The sequence below is a fragment of the Morone saxatilis genome, unplaced genomic scaffold (genome assembly GCF_004916995.1).
Source record: "Morone saxatilis isolate NCDOM2014 unplaced genomic scaffold, NCSU_SB_2.0 Contig10, whole genome shotgun sequence".
NCBI classification, from domain to species: Eukaryota; Metazoa; Chordata; class Actinopteri; family Moronidae; genus Morone; species Morone saxatilis.
The window spans coordinates 5006107-5018983 of NW_023339652.1; the positions used below are offsets into that span (position 1 = coordinate 5006107).

The 12877-nt window shown below is 41.6% G+C and overlaps 3 protein-coding genes across 3 annotated transcripts; 2 read left to right on the top strand and 1 right to left on the bottom strand.

Moving 5' to 3' along the window:
- Positions 1 to 681: 681 nt before the first annotated feature.
- On the top strand, positions 682 to 3724 carry si:ch73-352p4.8 (cystine/glutamate transporter; the record flags this gene model as incomplete). Its single annotated transcript, XM_035676856.1, is given in 11 exon segments — positions 682 to 808; positions 884 to 999; positions 1122 to 1247; positions 1335 to 1434; positions 1610 to 1654; positions 1750 to 1873; positions 1959 to 2062; positions 2146 to 2242; positions 2821 to 2970; positions 3079 to 3256; positions 3414 to 3724. Coding segments are annotated over 11 exon segments (1232 nt in total), but the record flags the coding sequence as incomplete, so codon positions are not given.
- A 90-nt stretch (positions 3725 to 3814) lies between these two features.
- Positions 3815 to 10480, bottom strand: foxm1 (forkhead box M1). The gene is made up of 9 exons (XM_035673184.1): positions 10333 to 10480; positions 8895 to 9383; positions 8652 to 8800; positions 7834 to 8025; positions 7586 to 7714; positions 7290 to 7349; positions 6795 to 6843; positions 6515 to 6687; positions 3815 to 6365 (listed from the first exon to the last, which is right to left on the bottom strand). The coding sequence occupies exons 2-9, from the start codon at positions 9343 to 9345 to the stop codon at positions 5547 to 5549; spliced, it is 2022 nt and encodes a 673-aa protein (XP_035529077.1). The 5' UTR covers positions 9346 to 9383; positions 10333 to 10480; the 3' UTR covers positions 3815 to 5546.
- Positions 10481 to 10615: 135 nt separating this feature from the next.
- rhno1 (RAD9-HUS1-RAD1 interacting nuclear orphan 1) lies at positions 10616 to 12530 on the top strand. Its single transcript, XM_035673106.1, has 3 exons — positions 10616 to 10754; positions 10911 to 11099; positions 11299 to 12530. The coding sequence occupies exons 2-3, from the start codon at positions 10935 to 10937 to the stop codon at positions 12037 to 12039; spliced, it is 906 nt and encodes a 301-aa protein (XP_035528999.1). The 5' UTR covers positions 10616 to 10754; positions 10911 to 10934; the 3' UTR covers positions 12040 to 12530.
- Positions 12531 to 12877: the final 347 nt, after the last annotated feature.

Below are 12877 nucleotides of genomic sequence, written 5' to 3' on the forward strand. Positions count from 1 at the left end.
GGTCACTGCCCCGAGTGCTCCTACTACCACGGGGATCACGCTTGCCATATGTATATATATATATATATATATATATAAATTACACAATAAGACAAAGACTACAGCCATTCTAACAGTTCTCTCTCTTTACTTTGTGCTAAATACTATTATCAGCATGCTAACATGCTCACAGTGACAATGCTAACATAATGATGTTTTGCAGGTAAAACTGTTTTACCACCTTCAAAATGTTAGCTTAGCATGTTAGCATGCTAACATTTGTTAATTCCCACTGAACACAACCCTTCACATGATGCTGATGGGAATGTGAGTAGTTCTGCAGATATTTAGTCACAAACCAAAGTACAATTTTAAAGTAAATGTTTAATGGTGGTGCTAGATGAAAGGTCAGGGGATCAAAAAAGTTACTCGGTTTTATCCTAATTTTAACCAAATTTCATGGCAATCTACATCTTTACCAAATTTTGTGGTACTGATCAGCCGGCAGCCTGACAATATCATCTAAAGAGAAACACAGCTACCATGGCAAGACATAAACTGCATTGTATATCATTATATAATGTTTATAAGTCCAACATGGATACTAATAATGTCTATAAACTTGACAACTACCAATACTAATGCTCAAAACTTGAATTACATTTGATATGTTTTTTCCTCGCCTGCTCTCTGCTCCATTAGGGGCCCTGTGCTATGCTGAACTGGGCACCAGTTTTACAAAATCAGGAGGCCACTACACTTATCTGCTGGAGACACTGGGGCCACTGCCTGCCTTTTTACGACTTTGGGCTGAGTTCTTATTCATCAGGTTGGTTAGTTTTGTCCTTTTGTCCTGGCTTAAGTCAAATCACACCACATAATGATCATATTTTTCTATTTTCAGGCCAGCTGTGGCTTCCTATGTGTCCCTGGCTTTTGGCCGCTATGTGGTGGAGCCGTTCTTTGAACCTTGTGCTGCTCCCACGGCGCTTATCAAACTTGTCAGCATCCTCGGAGTGAGTGAGTGGTTTTACACCTCCTCCTTTTATACACAACACCATTATACTACTCTGCTAATGCGGTGCAAGGTTAAGACTCATAAACTTTTTGTTTACCAGTTGTTTGTCGTTGTGTCCCTGCAGCGTTTGTCGTGGCAGTCAACTGCTGGAGTGTGACCATGGCCTCTCGCACTCAGGTCACCTTGACTTTCGTTAAGATTTTTGCTCTGGTCCTCATCATCGTCCCTGGTGTCATCGCACTGGGCAAAGGTGTGAGGGTGTGATTGTTACCCCTGAGTCTACAGATGGCTTTCCAACTGTTAGGTCAGTGTCAAATGCTTTCTCTCTCTCTTTCAGGAAAAACAGAGAATTTCCAGAATGGTTTTGAGGTCGACTCATTAACATTGGATAGGGTGCCACTGGCCTTCTATAATGGCCTGTATGCTTACGGTGGATGGTAAGCAAATCATTATTACAGTATTGTCTTCTTTTACCATACACTAGACCTCTCTATGACATATATATCAATATACTGTTGCGGTAAGATACATTAAGACCTATTACTTTGCTAAAAAAAACACAAAACAATCTGAACTGGGCCTGTGTGTACGGGCTTTTCCTTTTCCCTTTAGGTTTTATCTGAACTTTGTCACAGAAGAGGTCATAAACCCAAATAGGTATTTTACATCTGCTCTCCAGTCAACCTATTTTTAAAAGCCACGTTGCCTTGAAAATACTATTATAATGCCCTGTGTGTATCCTGTCTTGTCAGAACCATCCCGCTGGCAATAATCTGCTCCATGGTGACAGTCACAGTCTTTTATGTGCTTGTTAATGTGGCCTACTACACCATGATGACCCCCGATGAGCTGCTGCTGTCGGACGCTGTGGCTGTGGTCAGTGCTCCCTGCATTTAAAAAGGAAAACCAAAAGAAATGAGATGCACTGTATGTTTAAATGTACAACCCTGTGTCTGTGCAGACGTTTGCGAACCGTGCTCTCCAGGGAATGGCATCTGTGATTCCCATTCTTGTGGCCCTATCCTGCCTTGGAGCGCTTAACGGTGGCTTCTTTGGGTCACCGAGGTAATCTGGGCACAGAAAGGTTATTATTGTCATTCAAGAACGATTGTTACCGGCCTGGTTGTAAGTCTTTGTTTGTGTTGCAGGATGCTGTTTGTGGGAGCCAGGGAGGGCCACTGGCCTCAAATCTTTTCCATGATTCACATCCGCAGACAAACACCTTTGCCTGCCGTGCTGTTGCTGGTAAAGTACATTCCACACACTTAGACCAGCAACAGTGTTTTTATTTTATATTTATGTCACTGCATGAATGGACAGAAAAAGGACCAATAACAAAGATAAAACAGCATATGTTTACAGTGTTTCCTTCTTAATGTTTTTATAACTGCTGTTAGGTGGAGGTTTAGCCTTCCATGATCTAAATGTTTCAGAGGATCTCTAATCAGCTGGAAACAGCATTTTACATTTTCAGTGTTGTTATCTGTATCTATTCTGTCCTTAACACTTTTTAGAAAACTGTCAACAAAATTATTAGTACTAGGTCTCTGGGGGTTTTCAGTCTGTCTTTCTAAAAAGCATATGGAGACATTATCACTGTTAACTGTCAGCTATGCAATGAAAATATTGAAAATTGATTCCATTTGCATTCAATAATCACAATTCTCATTATATATTGGTAAGAAATCAATACAGTAAATTACATTTACTGTAGCAAATGTTTCTGAATGGGAACCAGTTCTTAATTCTCATTCCTAGTGGGATCTAAATGTATGATAGAGTTCAAATAAAAAGGTGCTTCACTCTCCACTACCTGCCTCCAGTACCCTTTGGTGGTGTTGATGTTAATCAATGGAGAGATCTACCAGCTCATCAACTTTGCCTCCTTTGCTCGCTGGTTCTTCATCGCCTTGGCAACCTTGGGGATGCTCATCCATCGATATCGCTTCCCCCTCCACCCACGACCTTTCAAGGTTAGTGTGTCGGTGGTTGTTGTGTCTAATTGTGTACAGCATTCTCCAATATTACGGTACACTAAACTGACTGTGCTGTTTTATTCTGCTCTTTTTAATAACCTGAAGGTGCCCCTGGCCATTGCTGTCACCTTCACAGTGGTTTGCTTCTTCATCGTGGGTCTGTCGCTGTACTCAGACCCCTGGAACACAGGGCGAAGCTGTGCTCTCACACTGACCGGGGTCCCAGTTTACTATGTGACGGTCTACCGCTTTCGCTTGCCCAAAAGATGGAGACGCATCTTCAGTGAGTCATATCAAAAGCTGTTCTCTTATCATTTCTTAAGAGTTTTACGTTTTTTTCCAACTTCAAATGAACCCATGGCTTACTAAAAGCCACTCTGGGCATTTTATCCTAACTTTGGCATAAATTAATAGGATTCTCAACTCTTTCATATTCTCAGACTACTGCAGCAAGCAGCTACAGATCCTTCTAGAAGTGGCTCAACAGGAAGTCCAGACATACTGAAGACCACTTTCTACTGACAGACTTCCTGGATATCACCTGAACAAGTCCTAGAACATTTTAATGTTTACAGTTTAAATCAGTGTTTCATACTAAATGAATTTTAAGAGGCTGGTGTATCGGGCTTAGGCTGGAACAAGAGGTACTTTTCTCTGTTGTTATCATTCTTCATGAAGATCTGAAGTTCTGCTCAAGATCTTATTTTTTTACAAAGTTCTGTAAGAACCAATAAAGTCATTTTTGAATCAGACAATCTATAAAATGTTTTCAACTTTTATTAAAATATAAATAAAAATAGGCAACATTGCTATGTAGTTTTCCGGATACAGTCCACCTTACATTGCTGTAATGTAGCTGGTGTGAAGTTGTAGAAATTGCACTAAGTGTATTTACACAAAGTAAGCTGCGAAGCAAATCAACAAGTATTCTTAAGGTAAAAAAAAAGACGACCGAATAAAAGCCCCTTTTTTCGCTACATGACGCACCAACACCAACACATTTATTGTATTCACAAAAACACCAACTTTAGAAAACAGGACAAGGCACATGCTTTGAACACTGTTTGCTAGAAACCACATTTCACTCTTGCAAGCCTTTGTAAACAGATATCAACTCCCTGCAATGCCAAACCTCACTTATAAGACACACACGCAAACCTGAAGGAATTATTAAAGCCATACATTATTTTGTGGCATTTTCAAAGATGGGTCTAACTCCCATTCTATCCTCCAAAGATGGTGCTGACGAAAGATATTTTGCCTGGAACCAAAAGCTCTTTCCCCATGTTCCATTTGTGCTCACAGAAAAATAAAAAGGCAGTTTGCGTCTTTATTGAAAACTAAGACAATCTGCACTAGATAGATACAAAATAGTCCCAAATTGTTCCCAAAGACTGTTCTTAAAATATGTTGTTGACATGAGGAGTCACTGCATGCAAAATGTCTCTCTCTGCAAGTACAAAGTGCCCTTAATCTGATGAACAATTACTGTAAGGAAATAAAATCAAAATGTGAAGACAGTTCTACAATTAATGTACAGGGACAGTCCTACTGCTGTTAGTGCTATTTGTATTACCTTGTCATTGTTTATTGCTAACAATCCTGCATCACAATCTAAATTCCAGGAGTCTGCCTGAAGCGAATGGCAAAAGAAGCATCTCACTGGCTTATCGGGCGATATAGTCTTTCCATTTACATATGTAAAAGCTAACTTATATATTAAAATGTGCAAAATCAACATACATATACACATATATTTCTCCTCTTAAGCGATTCCTTCAAGAGTACAGATGGAGATTACAGGTTGGGTAAATGAAAGAAAACAGGACCATGTGTTAAGTTTCCACATGGGAGGTTTTACAGATAGAAAAAAAAAAAAAAAAAAAAAAAAAGTGATAAAGGCAGTTAATGAGGGATGGAAGCATTGAAAAAGTAAGCCTGAAGTGGAGAGAAACAATTAGAGGGACGACAAGTGAGCAGCTGATTTGACCTGGTAACTAATATTAAAGTGTCCCCGTCATTCATTCGTTTTTTTGTTGTTTCTTTTAAAACTTTATTCCCAACAGCAGACATCCAGGGGAAAGCAAAGCAGATGCAAAAGAAAACAAGCAAAACATTTTTAAACGTTAAAGCTACAAACGGTTCAATCGAACGACTACAGCACTGACAAAAGATTAGGGATATTATCTTTAATCCATACGCCAATCAGGTCATCTAATATTTATCTCCTGGCCAATTAACTCAACTTCTTCTGACTGGCAAAAACTAATTGCCTTCAGTATTGATGATATTCTAAGAGTATACTTCATATTCTTGGTGATAAGTCTTATATTATCTATGATCTCTATCTACTTGTCTCACTCTGAGCAAATGTAGTCACTATAAAATCAGCAATGTGATGTTCCTTTTAATCCAGTTGCTATAGTCTCCGTGAACCAATTCTGACAATTTCCTAAGATTTTGGTGTACAGTTTATTAATGTTTCAAATATTTTATCATTTTTCACACATTTGCATCTGCTTTGTTGTGTCTGTGTGGTCCCCCTCCCCCCATAGTGTTTTTAAAAAAACAAACTACTTTAATTGAGGGATGAACTCGGACCAGCTGATATTGGCCATTCCCAAGTCCTCATCATCCAGACCAGAGAAGCTAATGTCCACTAGTATCTTGCTCAGGCTGTCATTCATTGTATCCAGCACTAGGCCCTCCGTGATGGAGCGGTTAGCGGGTGTGGCGCCTCCCGCCTGAAGCAGCTCTCTGGAGCAGCTGCTTTTGAGGCACTCCATGGGAGAGTCTGTAGGTCCCGTCACTCTGGGGGGAGCTGATGTGAGCAGCTCTCTGGGGGAGCTAAACAGAGGCCAGTCTTTAAAGGGAGTGCTGTTGAAGCTGAAGGTGGTGTAGTCGTGCCGCGGCGTGACTGCGGGACCACCTGGCGTGCGAATGGGGCTGAAGTCCAGAACATTTTGGTTCCCTTTGCCCACAGGGGTCACTTTCCAGGGTTCAGACAAGACAGAGGGGGGCTTGCTGGGTGTGGAAGAGGTCAGGTGGCTGCTGCTTTTTATGGGGGTCTTAAAGGCTAAGTCCCGATCGGGGCTGCGCTGCTCGTGCTGGTGCTCGTCCAGCTCACTGTCTCGCATGTCCTGGAAAGTTGAAGCGTCGGAGGCCACGCCAGAGTCAAAGAACGTATTATCGGGGCAGAGGAGCACAGGCTCCTCGTGCAGAGAGTGAACCAGGCGTTGTTTACGGCGAGAGCTGCTGGCTTGTCTCTTCGGAAGGGATTTAGGAGTCTCGCATTTAATTGGAATACACTCCGGCTCGTCCTTCACCTTCTCCTTGAGGTCTTTGTTCTTCTGAGGATACATTACCACGGCTGGGATGTCACTTTGTGTCACCTGTCAGACATACAATCATGGACTTTACAATTCTACCAGTAACTGTGTCTTTGGGTCCTTGTTCATGGTCAAATCTAGCCAGACTTAGCAAAGCTGATACCACATGACAACAGTGTGCATTTGCATACAATGCATGACAAAGTCTTTACCTTAGGAGCTATCCGCACTCTCTTTGTTCCCCGTGAAGTGTTGTGTTTCTGCTGCGAGCAGGAAGAGGGAAACTGGGCCGATGAGGATGGCAGATAGACGGAGGAGGCGACGGGGAGCTGGATCGGAACCAAGTAGGAATCGGTTCGGGGGAGAAGAGGTTTCATCCTTCTCTCTGAACGTACAAAAGACAAGTCAGAGCAGAGTTTTAAACTTAAAAACAAAACAAAAAAACATTTGCATTCTTTCCCCATTTAACTCCTTCCACCTCTGTTAACTCACCAGAGCCAGTTGGAGTTTTTCTTGCATCAGGAAGCATCCTCTTTTGTTGCTGTGAAAAATATAAAAATCACATCACATCACAGAGAAGTGTTCTGCCTCAGTGGCCTTACTGTGCTCTGTCATTCCTGACTACACCACAGTGACAACCTGCGTTCTCTCCATTGCTTTAGGGTTTGTCAAGCTAGAACAGACAAAAATGTCAAAGTTAGACACTTAAAACTTCCCCTACACTTTATGGAGGAACATTTCTGTGTGTACACATTCTTTGTTGGACAGTGTCAAAGCAGACTAGTCTTTCAGTGTGACTTCAGCCTCTCTGCTGTTCATATCATCTCCTCCTGCAACAAAACGATTTCCCTAGACCTCCTGGTGACGAAAAAAGGCAAATGAAAGAGCAAATCTTCTGACTTTCTGTCCCTTTTCTGCTTTCTTCTGTCTGACTGCAGAGATGAAGACTGTTCCTAGAGAACTGAAAGAAAGGTAAATCCATCTTACTTGGTGGGGTAATAAAAGCATTGGCACCGGAACAGGAGCAGTCATGGGGTCACAACCAGGCTGTCGAGACAGATGTGGAGTGAGAGGCAAGAAAACCATTAAGATTGGAAAACAGGAGTCCAAAATTAATTTGAAAGCACTGCAGCTTCTCTGGGTATACAAAACATGGCTGGAATAGGCTGGAAATGATATAAAAGGGAAGTTAAGCATCTCCTAGAATATATCTTTCAGCTTTTATATCATGTGACACAAGGTTTCCCTTTACACGATGGACAAAAAAGGTCAGTTGTAATCACCTTGTACACCTGATCAAGAGTGAGGCATCGGTTGGCTTCCGGCCGGATAGTCCAGAAAGAAACTTTACCATCTGGTGACGTCTCGCGAATGAACATGTCGTGTAGAGAGAGGTTATGGCGGATGGAGTTCTGCAACAAAACAAAACAAAAACTTGCGTTTCAGTCAGTGATACTCAAATATGTTAATGCTATTTGCTGAATAATGTGCGTCCACAGATGATACATTTTTATTTTCAGCTCTAAAGTACCTTCCATCCTGGTTTGGCCACCTCTCTGAAGTAAGGGAAGTGGTCCTCAATCCACATGTAAATCTCTCTCAGTGTCATCCTCCTGGTATTCCGACTGTTGATTGCAAACTGGATCATGGCCATGTAGGAATAAGGTGGCCTCTCTGACACAGGTTGTTGAACAGATTCTGAACTGATGTGTGTATTTTGTGTCTGTGTTAGAAACAAGGAGAGAAAGAAGGAACACAGAAAAAGAAACTTAAATACATGGCACGTGTATTAAATGATACAGATTATTTTAGATCTATTTAAACATAGCCAGGGTTTCTACTAAATCCTTATGCACGGACACATCTTAAATTGGACTACAATCAGGTTTATGAATGTAAAAAGTGTCAACAGAAAGTCTGCCCAGATAAACAGCACCATTTTTAACAAAAGGAGTTTGAGACTTATGGAGTGGACTCCGTAAAGCACTTTGGGTATGAAATGTGCTACAGAAAAATTAGATCTTGCAGCTTGATGAGTTTTTTTGAGCTGCTACGTTATTCGCATTTATTTACTGTAATTATCTACAAATACCCTCAAATTAAAATCAGACAATCCAAACTATTAATTTAACCTTAACCCTATTAATTAAATAATTTCAACTGTAGCAGCAAATTGTTTTCTGCAATCCCAAAAACATGGAGATTCATTGTAAAACACACTGATGTTACTTTATAGTGGGACCAACTAGTTAAAGGATGGTGTTAAGGGGACATGCTGAGATCAGTGTTCCCTTCACACACGCACTATTCACATCTATCACACCGAGGTGACGAGAAAGAGCAGCTGACCTGAAAAGTCTGTGAATTTAGGACTTGGTTCTCCTTGTTGGAAGTCTGCTTGTCAGGATCTGGTTCCAAGGCACATGTGCTCATTCTGCCCAGCCACTGAATATTGGTGAGACTGTCATCTAAAGGACCCCCATCCAGATCCTTGTTCACTAATTAAGAAAAGCAGAAGTTATTATTGTTTTAAACAAAGCAAGGATTAAAGATAGCTTACAAAGTCAGTGAAAAAAAAAAAAAACAACATACATATTTTAATTCCAGTGAGGGGTTTAGCATCCGGAGACTGCATAGTTTCTGTTTTCACTGGTTGTCCAACTGCACTGGACGAGGTGTCATCCCCTTCAGCAGCAGGCTGACAAAAAGAGCCATTGTCACGGCTGCCGTTCTCACTCAGTAGGATGAACTTGTTTGGCCCCTGGACCCCACACTCTTTGCCTTTCGCAGTGAGGGCCCCGATAACACTCTGGAGGTCTGCCGTTTTGGGAATGACGACCACCTGTGTGTCAGACATGGAAGGGTGATCCATAATGCGGACCCCATCGGGGAAGCACTGACCGGCAGCGGATTCAGAGGGTTCTTTGGAGCCTGATGCACCAGACTGGCTTTGGGATTCAGCTGCTGGTGGATCATTTTGCTGAAAGGGCAACTTTCTTCTTCTGAGGATCAGGGGTCTCCTTGGGCTCCGTCTCATGGTCATCAAATCATTGAAAATACTCCTTGGTGTTCACTGGTATTCTGTAAAAAAAAAAATAATATAACAAAGACAAATAAGTAGATTGTTTTAAAGCATGCAAAACACTGAAAGAAAGTTTTATCCCTGCCTGTGTAACTTGAATTACCAGTAGATTAAAGTTCACTTGGCAGAGAGTGTAAAGTCAATGCCAAGACAGTTGGTGCTAACAGTTACCAAAAGGCTGCATTCACACCGTTCTTCCGTATGCCAACAACGTTAATCGATTTAGACTGAAACGAAGAGAAACAACTCACATCAAATACCAGTCAGAATATAACTTACTATACACTGGCGGGACTGGCGCTGTATGTTAATAATCAAAATCCGTGTGTCCGTTGTTTTTTTTAAGTCGCTCAGTTTAGCAGCCTATTTTCAGTTGGTTATGTTTCCTGGCGACTCATTGCCTTCTAGAACAACAGTCGTTAACGTGTTTGCAGTTGGTGTAACGTTTATTTCCTGGCAAACAGCCAAAAGTTGAATGAATTCATAGTTTCTAACGTAACTGTTGTCAAGCAGCTAACAGCTAGTGTGGCAACAAGAAGCGGTGCAAGTTACTTGATTTGAAAACTGTATTAAAACAAGCGGTCCATTGTTAATGTTAGGTGTGCCGAATAAAAATACATGTTTTAAATTACTGATGAAACAGTTCAAATGATTTATACCGATGTGCGTTTTAAGAATACGCTATGAATACAGTATAATTCAATATTTTTTAAATTGAGTTCAGTCTGACAGCGATTTGACACACACATGTAGCATCGAGCTACGAAATGAAGATTATTTGGAGGAAACATCTGAAGAAAATACAGGTTAACTGTGGCACCTGGCGAGTCTGAATAACGTTACAGCTTTCTTTCACTTCTTTCATGGTTGGAAGCTAAGCTAAGTTAGCTGACTTAGCCAGCAGGCTACTCTATTGTAACGAGCAACAAAGCTAAATAAGAGCCAAACCTTCATATTATTGTAATATTTCAGGCAATTCCGCTCGGCTGGACTCCTACTAGTAGTTGCCACACTCGATTCACTTTCGACAGCAACTCAAAAGATCCATGATATGTGTTATATTCTTCCATTTAGCGTTATTTACATGCCGTCGGGTCTATTCAGAAACGGTTTTTGAATTTTGGCGCTGCGGGTGCTGCCTCCGTCACTTTGATCACGTGGTCACGAGTCCACCAATAGGAGCCGTAAGAAAAGACCACGATGGAAACAAACCAATCAGAGACGACGATGGTGGAAACCGGGAAATAATAAGTGACAAGGCGACGAAAAAAAAGTGTATAGTGGACAATTTAAGAGGAATTACTAACTGTTTATGCATTTATTTATTGTTTGCAATGGTGGCCATCACTTATGCTTAGTATCACATTAAGGTATGTATAATATCGGGTTTGTATCTACGAATGAAAACGTTCAAAGGTAAACAGCTGACTGTGGACATTGAGCCGTAAACAGTAATCTGCGTGTGGGAACAGTAACAGTCAGATATTTGAACATACTGATTTAGTGGTGCTTTGTTTCAACTATAGGATCTTCGGGAATGATTTCTATTAATGCCACGTAAAGCCATAAAGACAGAGAAGCCTCCCCTGCTGTTCCTGGAGCGGACTTTGTGTGGAGCCAGACTCCAAAATGTGCCTGAAGTCCGAGCAGCGCTCAACCCTAAAGAGTTCTTCACCGAGACACAAGCACACAACAGCTCAGCTCTTCATTCCTGGGTAAGTTGTTGATTCATATGAGCGCCATTGGGGTGCAACATGACCCTGTGGTTGCAGACATTGCATGCAAACACACTGCTGAAGTGTCCCTGAGTATGTCACTGAATATAATATTGTAGCTTAAAGGCTCTGCAGATCAACCTGACCTTCCTATGTGTTATATGTGACTCAGGTTATTACTGTACTTTTAATCTCTTAGGTCAGCCCACAGTTCGACGGTTCACTTGCAGCTGCACCTCCAGTGAGACGAGGGAGGAGAAAATGCCACTCGTCCACAAGCATCCTCGACAGCTGCAGCCAGCTGTCCAGGAAAAACAGTGTGTGCAAATTCCCCTCATTAACATTTCAGACAAGGTCAAGAGACCAGGCTAATCAAGCAAAAGGTACACGCGCCAAGAAAGCTACAGAGTGTACTGTTGTGTCTGACGCAGGAAATCAACCACGGGGATCATGCCGAATCAAAAGGACGGTTTCAAGTGCACAGTACTCAGACACACCGAAGAGACAGACGACCTCAATCAGAAAAAGAAATGTGGAGAGATTTTCGTACGCTGCTGCATCCTCCAGCAGACATTTGGACCAACTTGAAACTCCATCTATTCAAGTCACAGAGAGATGCAGAATCCCAGCAGATGGTGCTTCAACACCTGCCTCCAATGAGTTCATCACTTCTGAGGTCAGCGGTGTTGGTCCACCGCCTGATGTGGACACTCCAGAAGTAATACAAGAAGGGAGAAGTTGTCCCTCCTCAGCCCCTCTACACTTGCTTGTGCCTCAGTCATGTACACCACCATGTAATCAGCCACCTGACATTTTGGTGTCTGACACACCAGAGAGGGATTATGGGGTGAAGGTGACATGGAGGAGGAGGAGGGGTTTGATGTTGTTGATGAAAGAGCGGGGCCATCTCTCTGATTCAGATGTGTTCACTCGCAGCTGATGTATGGAGCTGATGAGAAAACAATGAGGCACTGATATCTACAGAGAAGAGATACTGATACTGCAGTTCACTGATGGTTTACTTTGATTTAACCTCACAATAACAAGCCGAGCATTTTATGAAATAACTCTCTCACACCCACGCTCTCTGCACAGCCCTGGTAGTTGTGATTGTAAGAATCAAATCAGATCAAATAATGAATAAATCGAAATTGCAATAATTACTTCAATACCCAAATAGCAAGCTTTTTCCGTATGTGATCATTTGTATAGACAGATCCCAATTATACTGTACTGTTGCAGATTATGTTGCAAATCAGAGTCCTTATATTGAAACCCAATCCTGGCATCTAGCAACACAAGTCCATTGTCTGTTTTTCTTATGCTTCAGCTTTTAAAAGGCACATATATGAGAAAAAGGTTGCCTCCATATGAACTGTAACTGATATTACATTGCCAATATCCATTAAACGCTGTATTATTTTGCCAGTGTCATGAAATCTTGAGTCAGTGGCATTAATAAAACCAACGGTGCTGCTGGAGGATCAGTTAAACACTGTTGGTGGTGATTGTGAGCAATGTAACAGAAATCCCCTTTTTGTATTCCAAATGTGTTGCATAAAATATATGGAATAAATGTCAGAGGAGCTAACTAAATTCTTGATTGAAGACGTCTCTCAGCCTACAGTTAGTGATGGGAGGGCAGGGATAGTGAAAAAGAGCCTAAAATCCATCTGCAGCATAATGAAAGCAACACAAAACTATACACTTTTAAATCAAATAATCCTGGGAAACATGTATTTTATCACAATATCAGAGTGGAGGGGACATCAGTAATT

Coding starts and splice junctions, on each gene's coding strand:
- foxm1 (XM_035673184.1), bottom strand. CDS start 9,345: ATGACCATGAGACGGAGCCCAAGGAGACCCCTGATCCTCAGAAGAAGA. Junction 7,715..7,833: donor TGGCCAAACCAGGATGGAAG/GTACTTTAGAGC, acceptor GTTTTGTTGCAG/AACTCCATCCGCCATAACCT. Junction 6,844..7,289: donor TGCTTTTATTACCCCACCAA/GTAAGATGGATT, acceptor TATTTTTCACAG/CAACAAAAGAGGATGCTTCC.
- rhno1 (XM_035673106.1), top strand. CDS start 10,935: ATGCCACGTAAAGCCATAAAGACAGAGAAGCCTCCCCTGCTGTTCCTG. Junction 11,100..11,298: donor GCTCAGCTCTTCATTCCTGG/GTAAGTTGTTGA, acceptor TTAATCTCTTAG/GTCAGCCCACAGTTCGACGG.